The sequence below is a fragment of the Uloborus diversus genome, chromosome 4 (genome assembly GCF_026930045.1).
Source record: "Uloborus diversus isolate 005 chromosome 4, Udiv.v.3.1, whole genome shotgun sequence".
Taxonomy (NCBI): Eukaryota; Metazoa; Arthropoda; class Arachnida; order Araneae; family Uloboridae; genus Uloborus; species Uloborus diversus.
The window spans coordinates 46,736,702-46,750,459 of record NC_072734.1 but is presented as its reverse complement, the minus strand read 5'-3'; the positions used below and the strand labels follow the sequence as shown (position 1 = coordinate 46,750,459).

Genomic DNA, 13,758 nt, shown 5'->3' with positions numbered 1-13,758 from the left:
AATCCGCTAAAAATCAACGAGAGTCATCGTTTTACGAATGACGAAACTTTAGAAGAAACAAGAGTGAGTTGGAGCTCGCGCGGGCGATCGGAAGAATGGTTCCTTCACCATGATAACACTCCAGTACACACAGCCTTCACTATTAACCGCTACTTGGCCTCTCAGGAGTGGCCAGTCGTTCCTCGACCCCCGTATTCGCCAGACACAGCCCCCTCTGATCTTTTTCTGTTCCCGAGGATGAAAAAAATTCTGAAAGTGAAGCTTTTTGATGATGTAGAGGCTGTAAAAACTGCTTCGCAACTGGTACTGAACATGGTCAAAGTTAGAGTTCCAGGGGAGCTTCCAACAGTGGAAAAAAATAATTAACAAGTGTATTGCATCTAAGGGTGAACACCTTGAAGGATACTAAAGAAATTTTGCGAATAAACTAATATATAAATATTTTAAAACAACAATCCGGTTATTTTTGGGTTCCCCCTCGTACCATCTTGTGTCACTCAGAGATAGTCAAGTAAAGTGCCTCAAGATATATTTGTTGAGTGAAAGTATTTGTTGATGTGGGGTCTTTACAAAAAGTTTCTATGAAAGCAAATAATACACCGAGTTGCTAAATTGTGGTTCTTGTACAAAGAATCAATGAACACTTACTAGCTAAACATTAAGTTGTAATATGAGCATTGAGCATAAAAATTTATGTAAAATGACATGTGTAGAGTTTACGCGTAAAAATTGTGCAGTCTCAACACTGTACGGGCATCTCATACAAGATGCACTATTATAACACAGAGTACACCAATTTTGAAATATGGGTCATTCCATGCGAAATGAGCAAATCAGCTGTGGCTGACATGTCACAGATTTCAATGAAAATTTTTATTTAGGTAAACCATGCATATCTATGGGGAAATGCAAAGTATGAAAGTTTAAAAACTGTTTGTTGCTTTGTTATTGAAATTAGAAGTTGATGCTTACGCTAAGCCTAAATTTTCAGAGTTCATTGCTTCCAGTTTGTGACTCAATAACTCCATAAGTTATAAACGTACACTTAAAAAATAAATATTTCCGCATTCTATAAACAAATCTCTATTGAGAAAGAGCAAAGTAAAATTTACTTGGATCTTTTTTTGAATCTGAGATATTGATGAACTTTGAAAATTTTACTGATATCAGATTGATTACCCTACTCCATAGACTGCAAAAACATCTAACTTTTATGTTTTCATTAAATAGTTAACAAGATACAAGCCTTCAAAAGTGCAACATTTAGCACTTATGAGAATGCTGTTCAATTTGACCAATTTTCAATCGCATGTAACTATTTAAATAAAAAATTTTAAGCAAAAATATTTTAGATATTATTATACAGGCATAAAAGGAACCTGTATACCAAATTTCATAAAAATCTGTTACCATGCGGCCACCACTTTTTTGCGAATTTTGCTGATTTCGCATGGAATGACCCATATTTAACTCATGTGAAGAGTTTACTTCTTTAGTTTAGCAAACAATTACTCTCCATCAGTATTTTCTGTTCTGAAAATGCAGCCAAATGATTTTCTAAGTTATCAAAATAAATATCCTAATAATAAGTTAATAAATATTATTCATAGTGAAAAATTTGGAAGTGCAACCGCTCCCTCCACCCCCCTATTTGCCGCCCCTGTGGAAGATTTATTAAAACAAATATTCAAATACATCAACAACGTTGACTTTACTGGAAAAAGAAACTGTACAAGTCGTTTCCCAAATGTTCAATGCGTCAACCTCTCGTAATACGGCAGATATCTAGGTTAAAGCAGGGCCGCAGAGAGCCAAGGCGGTCGTCGGGCCCTTCCCTCCCCCCCCCCCCAAAGAAAAGAAAAAAAGAAGAAAAAAAAGATGGGAGAGGGGAGAAAAAAAGAAAGGGGGGATCAAAACTGCTTACTAGAAAACAATTAACTCTATTTAAAGTGCCACAACAGTAAATACCAAAATAGTAAATTTTACTAAATCTCTACGTTTTCTCATATTCGGAGTTTCCCCCCCCCCCCTTTTTCTTTCTTCCATTTTTTTTTCCCGTCAGTGTTGCCGGGCTCTACTTTCCGAGTAGGCTGACATAGCCTCTCGTCGGCCTGGTCTTAAGCAGGGTTGCCTACCTAGGGGAGGGGGTCATGGCGCAGACTGCGACATTGAAATTTTTAGGGGGTGTTTTGAGGGGCATTTTTTAATTTTTCGGAGGGGGGCACTTGCTTATTTGGGTGGTCTTTGCGATATTTAGGGGGGTGCGCCTTGTTCTTAAGGAGATGGGCCCCCCCCCCTGCTGAGGTCAATTCTTGTTTCACTTGATTTATCATACCACGATCATTGGTCTTTTATTCCGTTTTAGTAGCTTGTTGTAATGTCGTTGATGCTACACGTTCCTTTTACACTGGTCGTTCATTAGAAGCATGGATTCAGCCAGGGTTCTCGAACTGCGCGCCGCGGCACCCTGGGGTGCCGCAAGAATTGGCGAGGGGTGCCGCAAAGTATCCAGTTTTTGTGGCAATTCCCTCCAGAGCTTGGAAGTCTTATTAAAGAAGCGTATTACCAATAATAGCAACAACTCTGCCTTTACCAGAGAAAGGAACTTGTTTTCCAAATATTCAATACGTAACCTTTCGTAATGCGGCAGATATCAAATGTTAAGACTAATTCTTCTGTCACTTGCTGTATTATGTCACAATCAAGGTCGTGCATTTTGTAACGAGATTTGACACCTCCCCATTACCTGACATGTTCATCAGTTCCTCAATAACGACTTTCCTGGTTGCGGAATTGGACGAAGTTCTGACGACGAAAATCACTTTCGTTGGTGGCCACGCGCTATCCGTACCTAATTCCATGCATCTTTTTATGGGGTTACATCAAAAGTCGGGTATTAGTACCCCCTGAGACACGTGATTCACAAAATTTACACAAAAGGATCACAACCGCATTTACTCTACCTTTGATCGTGGCATGTGTGCAGCGAGTGAAACAAGAATTTAACTTTAGACTTGATATCTGCCGCATCATGAAATGTTATATAAACAAAATTTCTAAAACAAAATTTGCAGAGTTTCTTTCTTCAGTAATGTCAATTTTATTGCTGTATTAGTAGGCTTGCCAGGCGTCCCACCAGAGGCGTAACAACAATTTTGGCGCCTTTGGCAAAATCGAAATTTGCCGCCCCTTATATACATATATGTATATATAGAAAGAGGGAGAAGGGAGGGGCGTTGCGAGATCAAAAACTTATGGAACTGGCAGCCTCTTAATTATTTCAAGCGTATCTTAAATACAGAGAAAGTGAATGAGTTTCAGCTTCTGTTTTAAGGAGAAGCCGTTACTAGATCTAAGTATTGACAATATTGAACCTAATCGTAAGTATAATATTAATTCCGGGATAAGGGGATCCGGGGAAGAAACTTCTTCCCCGGAAAAAATTCGAATTTGTAGTCTTAAAAATGCATTTTAGACGATCTTTGCTAATGTTAGGGGAGAAGAGGTTTGTGCACGCTTCCTCATCTACTTTTCAAAACTGAAGCTCTAAAAATGCAGTTTTAGGCGATCTTCGATGATGTTAGGGGAAGGAGGATCCATCCCAGGAATTTTTTTTTTCATTTGTAATCTTAGAAATGTATTCTGACTATCTTTTGTTACATAAGGGGTGAATGGGATCGGGGGCGCTCTTCCATTCATTTTTCAAAATTGAAACCTTAAAAACGCAAATATTACCTCCAATTATGAGCTTTGGTAATGTTAGCGAGAGAAGAGGTTTGGAGGATCTAATATTAATAAGGGAATGAAGAATAACAACATACCAAAGCATAAACTTTTCTTGGAATTTCTTTAGGGAGTGAAAAACATTGTTATAAATTATATGGCTTTATTTTTTGCAAATTGGTGGGAAATGTGCAATTTCTTTGGCCCAATTCGCGCTTCAGTACGCTATTTAATTTTGTTTCAGTAATGACCGGGGCAGTCCCGGTTTGCAGACAAAATTCTGGTGTCCCGGCTGATTTACTTCACGTCCCAGTAAAAGATAAATTTGATTACAGATGACCAAATAAGTTCAATAATTAACTGTAAAGGGTATTTTAGGATAACTACCTTGTCATTTGTAGCATTAGCATGAAAAATTGGTATTGAATTAGCTTTTAAAGATTTTTACAACAAGATTAAAACCAAAAAATTATATCCAATGAAAAGCACATATTACTGTTTAAAGAAATAAAATGTTTAAATTTATTTGCCTGTGTCATGTATTATTTCCCTTGATTTTGGTTCATAATTAGTAGCCATTTATTTAAAGCCCTCTAAAAACCAGCCAAGGGAGCGTACCTTTTTGAATACCCGCGACACGAGGGGGGGGGATTCCGATGTCCCGTTTGAACGTTTTGGAAGTCTGGCAAGCCTATGCATTAGTAATAAGCTTACTTCAAAAACCCTTCCAAACTGACTCTGCAAGAACTGTGACACACCCTGAATAATCACAAAAAAACCGTGTAAGTTTTATTACTTTCATGTAATAATTTAATATTAGCTAATATTTTTTTATGGTTAAAGCGACCTTTTTTCTTCAGGGAAAATATTAGAGGTGGTAAAGTATATACTGCCCGCTTTATTTTTATCAATACTCTGGTATTTGTAGTGGCTTTCTTCGTGACAACACCAGCCATCATCCTTAGCGGCTTAAACTTTAAGAATCTCAGCGAAACTTTGGAATCTGAGGTATGCTTGCTTTCATTATAAATTGCTTTTCTCTTAGCTTGGTTACTTTATTTTTGATTATGCGCATTTTCATAAAATCAAATGTTAACATTTACGGACAGCCCACGCATAATATGGCAAACATCCAGTAAGGGGACGCAGGACCTTACACGAGAAGTTTTGGTGGAGGGGGGGGGGGGAATTAATTTGAATTCTGAAATTTTGAATTCAAATTATGTTTTTCGCAATCACGAGTTGCGACAGGACCGTACTCACTTGTTTCTAGACACGGCGTCTGTCCCTCCAAGCCTGCCTTTCCTCTTGAGCGGAGACGTGTATATTAGTTGTGTATGCGTATGTGTTGGCTTTTGTGTGTGCGTAAACTTTTGTGTATGCATGTTGGCGACTGAGAATGTGTGTAAAGACGCGTGTGTGTATGTGTGTGAGTACGTATGTGTATGAGCTTGCATGTGTGTAGGACATGGGCGCCACCGACCAGGAGCGGCTACCGAGAGACTGAGTCGCGCCTGCAGGTGACGGTTGAAAAAGGCACGGACATCAAAGACGGTCAAATGAGAACAATAAGCAATCGTGATTGCTTAAAAAACAAATTTACTCTTATTTGGACTTAAATAGTCTAATTTATATGTTTTAAACTAAATTTAAAAAGTAAGATGATAAAAAAACACTTAAAGTTCAGTTTTAAAAAAAATAGCAAAATTTTAAAAAACTCGCATTGAACATTTTATGAACCCCCCCCCCCGGTTGGCAAGTCAGTATATTTTATCAGCTAAAAGTTTATTAGTGACAGAATGTTGTTTTTTTGTTTGGAATGCTTCTCCCTTTTCGGAAAACATACGTTTGTCCGCTTAGGGCCTGTTCACACTACGGCCGTCTGTCCCGTCCATCCCGAGTTTTTCCACCCGAAACATGTTTTCCTTGCTGGTTGCCATGACAGCAAGCCGTTTCGGACGGAACCGGTTTTGATCAGAAGAAGCTTGATATCTGACGGTCATTTTTCCTCAGACTCCTTAGCCCTACTTTACACCAAGGCTTTTTACAAACAAACATAAAGTTAACCTGCTCAAGATGGCTCATTGTTTACAAAGTGCACAGGAAAAAACATTGATAAATCATATGATGGCCACGCTAACTCTTGGTGTAACTTTTTTTTTTTTTTTTTCAGCATTTTATGACGGATTTAAAAAAACCCAAAAATAGTGTGCAAGGTAGACTAGCATTAGATTAAACGTAACATTTATTATGAATCAGCGAATATCAATGCTTGAAAATAAAATGTTAAGTTAAAAAATTACGAGTGAAACAAAGACTAAAAAGCTTCAAAATAAACAGAAAACAGAGGCGAAGGAACTTGCAGGAGCAAGTAGTTGTGACCTCTTAGCCACTGAGAACTCCTGCATAAATTTAGCGCCTTTTTATTTCAATTTTTTTTTCATATTTCTCTTTGAACTGTACTTTTCAGTTTACATTTGAGAAATTCATGCAGAAAGCGAAAAAAAAACCTTTCCAATTCAGAAATAGTTTGTAGAACTTCCCAAAAATCTACGACGGGCGTCGCGCTTAGAATTAACTGTATGGGGTTATTAAAAATGGAAACTTCAAAACTGAAGAGAAAACATAAAATACACAAACGAACATATACTTAATTGATCATCGATTAATTTTGGTTTCCTTGCTTAGGGTACGTAGTACAGAATCATGAATTAAAATACAACCTTAACATTTTTCTCACTCATTGACTTAATTATTGTATTTCTTTTCCACATTTCTAGAGTTTTCTGCTGATTAGATTTCTGCCAACTTTACTTACGTGGGGCCTTTCTGTTTTAATTCCTTCTCTTGTTATATATTCATCTGGATATCTGCTCTTCGAAACAAAGTAAGATTTAAAATTTTTGAAAAAAAAATAATAATAGAACCGACTTCAAAATTGCTCTAAAAAGTGAAAAATAATTTTATTCTTTAAACACAATCGATAATACTTTTAAAAATAATTTTTGATGTTGGCGCAAAAACAAAAAGTAAAAATCCAGTGTAACCATGCTTCGTTCATATTTTTGTCAGAAAATCATCCAAAGTTAGGAACGAAACATTTATATCGTTACTCAAATATGCTATCATCAATGCATAATGTATTTGGTAGTGAAGAAACTGGGCCTGGTTTAATTTATAGTTGTAGTTGAGTTATGGCTGTGAATGATTTTATCTCTCGTTTTTGCGCCAACTTCAAAAATTATGTTTAAAGTATTTTCGATGGTGTTTAAAGAATAAAATTATTTTTCACTTTTTAGAGCAATTTTGAAGTCGATTCTATTTTTTTTTTCTTCAGCAATCCTGTATCTCCTTAGTTAGCCCAGATCATCTGTTATTGGCATAGATGATAACAATAAATATACTACTATAGTTGAGGCAAACCTTACCTGGTAGCATTGTGAAGGCTAAGCAGATCTTTACCACTGCATTACCTCGCTTCCTGGTTAGGTTTATCCCCACTATAGAGCAATGACACTGACGAAACTTGATGGTTGCTTCAGAGAAGCCTTTATTAAAAATTATCATCACAATTACTATTAATGTTACCGTTGTATGGCACCCAACTTTTGTAACAATGGGTTTTATATTTGATCAGTTAATAGAGAAATTGCATGAAGTTTACTGTTTTTTACCCGTAACTTTTTTTTTTCTAAAAAACAAATATGGTCAAATAAGGTAATGGAACCTAAGTTGAGCTATCCCCATCTATCAAAAAAAAAAAAAGAATCGTCAAAATCGGTTCTATAGGTGAGACGCTGTGAGTGGACAAAAAAAAAAAAAAAAAAAAACATACATAAGGTATGAACAGATAACTGCCTCCTTTTTGAAGTCGGTTAAAAAATTAATACGATTAATATTTGTGCAGCGTCGAAAATTTAATACAACCGAAGCGTATACAGCAAAAAATGTTCATATGCTAAACATGATTTTTTTCTGATATATCGCGACGAGATAATGGAACTTTTTTTAAAGCTAAGAATTTATAAAACTTAAAAAACCTACCACATACACTGGTTTTTAACCCGCGATACTCAAATAATATTAAAAGATTCCAATCATAGATTCGTTTCACACTCCAGGAAATTAATACCAAGTCGGCAAAAACGTGGATTTTACGAGCTATCTTTGGTCTGACGGGTCCGTTTTTTGTCTGTTCCGAAAACTTAACGAGTAAAAATGTCGCTCTTAGCAAAGAATACAGTAAAACTAGTCTACAACGATACTGTTGGGACCTAAAAAAATATTGAAATAGACAGATTATCGTAATAGACATTTTGGTTATTTAGGCTGAAATTTTGCTGGGGCCAAGGAAAATATCGCTATAGACAGCTTTATTGTTATAGACAGTATCGTTATACACAGGTTTCACTGTACTAAGTTTTCAACGCCATTGACGCTTTTATATATACATAAGCACTCTCAGCCGCACTTAAATAGAGAAAAAAAAGTAATAGAGTCTACATAAATTTCGGATCAAGTTCATCAGAGTTTAAACAATAAGGTTAAAACGAGTAATAAATGAACATAATTAAATTTTATATTGTCACAAACTCTGTAAATAGTAATTATTTTTATGATTAATTTGTTGTAATCTAGCTAAATTTGGCGTTTATTCCATTATTTTTCATCTAAAATTGTCTTAGTAACGTAACCTGTAAATAGTTTCTTGTAATGTACATACAATACAACCCCCTAACATTCGACTGAAGTATATGGTTCCCGGATAACATTTGTGAATGGAATAAAAAGAAAATACAAGAAGCATTTCGAATTTTGTGGAAACTTCTCTAGGATTTATAAATAGCCATAGCCGACGGCGGGATGAGTTAGTCTCGTTTTAGTTCTTGCTTTGGAAAGTGCGTTTTAGCCTTGCGCTGTATTTTTGCGTATTTTGATGTAAATACGTGGTTGACCGTTGAGTATACAGTTTAATCGATATTTACCTATTTGTTATGGTTAATTTAGCAGTTATTAACGATATTTCTTGTACATAGTTGTAAATAAACCTCCTGTGTTTTCTCAAGAACTGTGTCGTCATTTAAAGAAAGTTTGAAAAAGCACGGAACTGGTAACAATATAAACATTTCTTAAGAAACTTAACATCTCAAGCGAGAAACAGAATTTCCCTATAATTCAACCCCAACTGCAAAATAATAATAATTTCATTACGAAAAAACGCAATGCGCAGCTATTTTCCCTCATAACTAGAAAATCTGTTTGAAAGGAAGGTGTATATAGTCAAACCCCGGATCCCGCTATAACGAATCCTCAACTGATCGACTTGAGGGATCGCTTTAGTCGAGGGTTCGCTGCATCTGATTTTTCAAAAATAAAAGCCCGAGTTCCCTAAAATACTTCCAGAATAAACATCTTAATTACACGATGTTGCTACTAGCAACTACAGCAATAAAGTGTATTAGTTATATTATACTCAATAAAAAGCTTAATATAAAAATTAACCTTTAAAAAAATTTTATAGCATAGAAAAAAAAATGTTGTTTTCGTTGGAAACTTTTGGATTTAAAATGTATTTCGTTAACGCGTTTTAGTCAACAGTTGCAAACATATCCGCACCATGTTGATCTACACTTTCAGCTGCAAAAAAAAAAAAAAAATCAAACCAATGACAGCTGCCTTTGTAGCTGAAATTGTAAATCCAGGACAATTATCTTTGTTTCTTCATCAATATCAGAAGATGAGTCCACCGTGAAGTTGGTTCATGTGAAAAGTTTAGAATTTATCAGAAAATATTGAAGCTTATAAAACCAGAAAAGCTTCTTTGCTCTTGTTCAAAGTCAAAAATTCTTTCCAATACAATTTGTTTGAAGTAAATTCAATTCGCACGAGTTTTTTTTTTTTTTTTTCGTTTACGAATCATAGGATATCTTTTTTCACTATGCGATGAAAAGCTTGAAATTTTTTTTTCACTATGCGATGAAAAGCTTGAAATTTTAGAAAATTTTGGATCGCCATAGCTGCCGATTCTCTTGCATTTGGGGATCATTACAAACATCTGAAATTGCATTAACCATACATGACTTCAGTTCGGACCATTTAAAAGGTTCATTGCAGCCGAGGGATCGCTATATCCCGGGTTCACTATCGCAGATTTGACTGTAGAATAATACCTCTACACAACTCTACATAACATAGCACTCTAGAGTTCTATGCAGGTTCTATGTGTTTTTGAGTCGGATATACATTTCAGAAGAAATCTTTCCTGAACCGTTTACATAACATTCAGCCGGTTGCATAGACTAATAATAAGAGTAGACCGAGCTATGGCAACCCTTTTGCTGCTCAAAAACCAAACCATGTGACTGGTGGATATCCTAGCAACAGCGGGCGTTGATCGTAGCAGACGATCAACGTCAGCGAGAAATAAAATAAATAGAATTGATGGAACACGGAAAATTTGTAAATTTGTTATTCTAAGTTGTAAATATTTTGTTAATATAGTGAGTTTTTCGTTTAGATAGTATTGTGCATTTTCTTTATTCAACTTCAATAACCCTCTAAGCAATTAAAGATGCAAGCGCCCAAAAAGAATCGGCAAAGGTAAGATTTTTACCTACAATTTCAATTTCACGTACCGATTAGTACATTTTTGCGTTAACGCAAAACGTTTACGCCATTACGTTCATGCCAACGCTGACGTAGCAGTTCCGACTGAAATAAAAGTTACTGAAAACTGTGATCAAAAACTAATTACTAATGTCAAAATAATGCATAACTAAAAGAAAAACAGTTCAATCTCTGCACCTGGAAAAAAGTTATAATGAATACACATTACATCTTAAAATATATGTCGAGTGCCAAACTATAGATAATCCTGCCATCTAGCAACTATGCTGCCAAAGTTTTCGCCAAGCCTTCCACCAGTCACATGATGTATCCATGAACCAATTTTTTCATCAGCAAGTCTGAGAAAGCTCGGTCTACTCTTATTATTAGTCTATGGCCGGTTGATATTACTGTAGCAGGCGAGTCACCTCTCTAACGATTGATTTCAGTGGCGCCATCTATTGATTAACTAACTAACTAGAGGCAATTACACTAAAATTCATCAGTTTTCTTTATCCACTTCATTTGTTACGTTTCTTATTTTTCTCCCGAAAAATCTTATACAAAACATGCGTTCAGCAAAAAAATACGTTTTCGTTTTAGGTCCGCCATGACCGTCTCCACTATGAAAAAAAGTATTGCTTTCTTGTTATTTAGTGTCGTCATTTTACCTTCTTTAGGATTAACGAGGTAAGTTAAACTTGATTAAACTTTTTTTACTTCCTTTTACAAACTAGCTGATGTGTGCATCACATGATTTCCTTTTACTCCAATTCAATGTCATTTTCTCATTATTGGCAGTTTGAATGTGATTCAATAGTTTACTCTCTAAATATCATCAACAGTGACCAAATTGAAATCAAATTTTAAAAAAAATCGCCAAATTTGTCGCTAAGTTGGCGACCAAAAGACTGGCGATATATCGCCAAGTGTCCTCCAAATTATAACACCACTTGAGTTTACATCGAAATTAACAATGATTCCCCACCAAAAAGGAGCAAAAGACACCCCCCCCCCCTTTGAAGCATCCGAATGCAACCAAAAATGGAGGTGGACAACTAGACCCCACTAGGAGTCTACGTACCAAATTTCAACTTTCTAGGACATTCCGTCCTTCAGTTATGCGACATACATACGCACATTGGCACGCACGCACAGACATACGTACATACATACAGACGTCACGAGAAAACTCGTGTTTTTCTCGGGAATCGTCAAAATGGTTTTTTTGCGTGTCTATACGTTCTTAGGCACTTATCCACGTGTGGTCGAGTCGAAAAAAAAACTCAATATTCATTTGGGGGTGAGCAAAATGGAAATTAAGGTCGATTTTTGAGTGAAAATTTTTTCGCGAATACAATACTTCTTTTTTTTCCTTTTACAAACAAGCTGATGAGTGCATCACACGACTTCCTTTTATTCCAATTTAATGTCATTTCCCAGTTACTGGCAACTTTAATGTGATTCAATAGTTTGCTTTCTAAATATCACCAGGGCCGTGGTAGCCTGATCGGTAAGGCATTGGACTCGGGGCCGGAGGGCCTCGGGTTCGATCCTTGCTGGTCGAAGACCCACCGTCGTCATTAAAGGGGACTGGGCGACGTTAAATATGCTCGTGGTCTCAATGTCCTCCAAGTGAAACGATACCTCTGGGGGTGCTAGTACCAGGTAGCTATTAGCTCTTGGACTAGTTCTAAATTCTCATTAACTGCTCGATCCGGTGATGGTGCTGCCATCTATCGGTATATAAAAACAATGGAGGCAAGGCACATAGTATGCAGTCCTCGACATAAATGCAGTTGAAGTCAGTTGTGACTCTTGAATAGAATAGAATAGAAATATCACCAACAGTGGCCAAATTGAAACAGATTTTTTTTTAAAAATCCGCCTTTTTTTGTCGCCAAGTTGGCGACAAAACTTGGCGACCAAAAGACTGACAATGTATTGCCAAGTGTCCGCCAAGTTACAACACCACTAGAGTTTACATCGAAATTAACAATGATTTGGATGGAAGTATTGTATTTGCGAAAAAAAAATTCACTCAAAAATCGACCGCAGTTTCCATTTTACTCACCCCCGAATGAATATTGCGTTTTTTTTTTTGTTTTTTTTTTTTCGACTCGACCATACGTGGATAAATAAGTGCCTAAGAACGTAAAGACGCGCGAAAAATCCATAATGACGATTCCCGAGTTAATTACAACGAATTTTCTCGTGACGTCTGTATGTCGAATAACTCAAGAATGGTATGTCGTAGAAAGTTGAAATTTGGTACGTAGACTCCTAGTGGGGTCTAGTTGTGCACCTCTCCTTTTTGTTGTTCTCGGATGTCTCTAATGGGGTCTTTTGCTCCTTTTTGGGGGGGAAATCATTGTTACTTTCGATGTAAACTCAAGTGGTGTTATAATTTGTCGGACACTTGGCGAAATATCGCCAGTCTTTCGATCGCCAAGTTTTGACGCCAACTTGGCGACAAATTTGGCATTTTTTTCAAAATTTGGTTTTAAATTGGCCATTGCTGTTGATATTTAGAGAGTAAACTATTGAATCATATTAAAATTGCCCATAATGGGAAAATGACATTTAATTGGAGTAAAAGGAAGTCATGTGATGCACACTTCAGCTCGTTTTATTCAAGTTTTGTGTTTAGAGTAATTTTTTCCGAAAATATAAGTTTTGAACATTCACACTGTTCTTATCGCTTTACTATGGATTCGATTCATTGATTCTCATTCCATAAAATGTTCTTTATAAACTACATATGTTTGATATAAATATTGTATACTTTCTTAATTATGCAGAAATTTATTTCTTTAATGGCTGCGTTATACATTTATGGCTGGGATTTAAAATGCGTTCGTTCTTTTCGTACGATATTTGAAGTTAATTAAAAGAAAACCTAAAAAGGTCGTATGAATTGTCGTACAAAACTAATCATGGACATATATCATATCAGAGCATAGAAATTTAAAAAGTGTGAGAGAGAGGGGGGGGGAGTCTGCTTTAGAGCTTGGCTACATTCCTTGGTTGCAAAAGTTTCAACAGACAATTTTTTTTTTCTTTTTGAATTGCTTAAAATTCCATTAAAGTAAGAGTATTTTACAATTTGCAGCTACGTAATAGTGGTTACCTTTTTTCTAGCATATCAACTTTTTTGCTGTGGACGCTTCGAAACAAACAACACATTAACAGCCTGCAGTAAGTGATGTAATTAATTGTTTTTTAATGCTGTTATCCTCTTTTTCTAGATTTTTAGTGATAGAATTTGTTTTCTATACATAACCTCTCGAGAAGTTACAATGTTTACTTCAGAACAAATCATATATAGCTCATGTTCGTAAAACAAGTTCTGAACTGATTCCTACAATTAAGACATTTTAGAGGTCATTTGTGCAGGCGAAAATGTTTGAAACCGAGTTAAAAAAAATT

At 36.0% G+C, this 13,758-nt stretch overlaps 1 protein-coding gene across 1 annotated transcript in view; it reads left to right on the top strand.

Annotated features, from left to right (window-relative positions):
* Positions 1 to 13,758, top strand: part of LOC129220106 (CSC1-like protein 2) — a 114,236-nt gene that overhangs the window by 49,185 nt on the left and 51,293 nt on the right. Inside the window, exons 2-5 of the mRNA XM_054854447.1 lie at positions 4,584 to 4,731; positions 6,504 to 6,610; positions 10,933 to 11,019; positions 13,471 to 13,527. Of these exons, the coding sequence (XP_054710422.1) occupies positions 4,584 to 4,731; positions 6,504 to 6,610; positions 10,933 to 11,019; positions 13,471 to 13,527 (399 nt within the window). The remainder of the gene's footprint in view (positions 1 to 4,583; positions 4,732 to 6,503; positions 6,611 to 10,932; positions 11,020 to 13,470; positions 13,528 to 13,758) is intronic.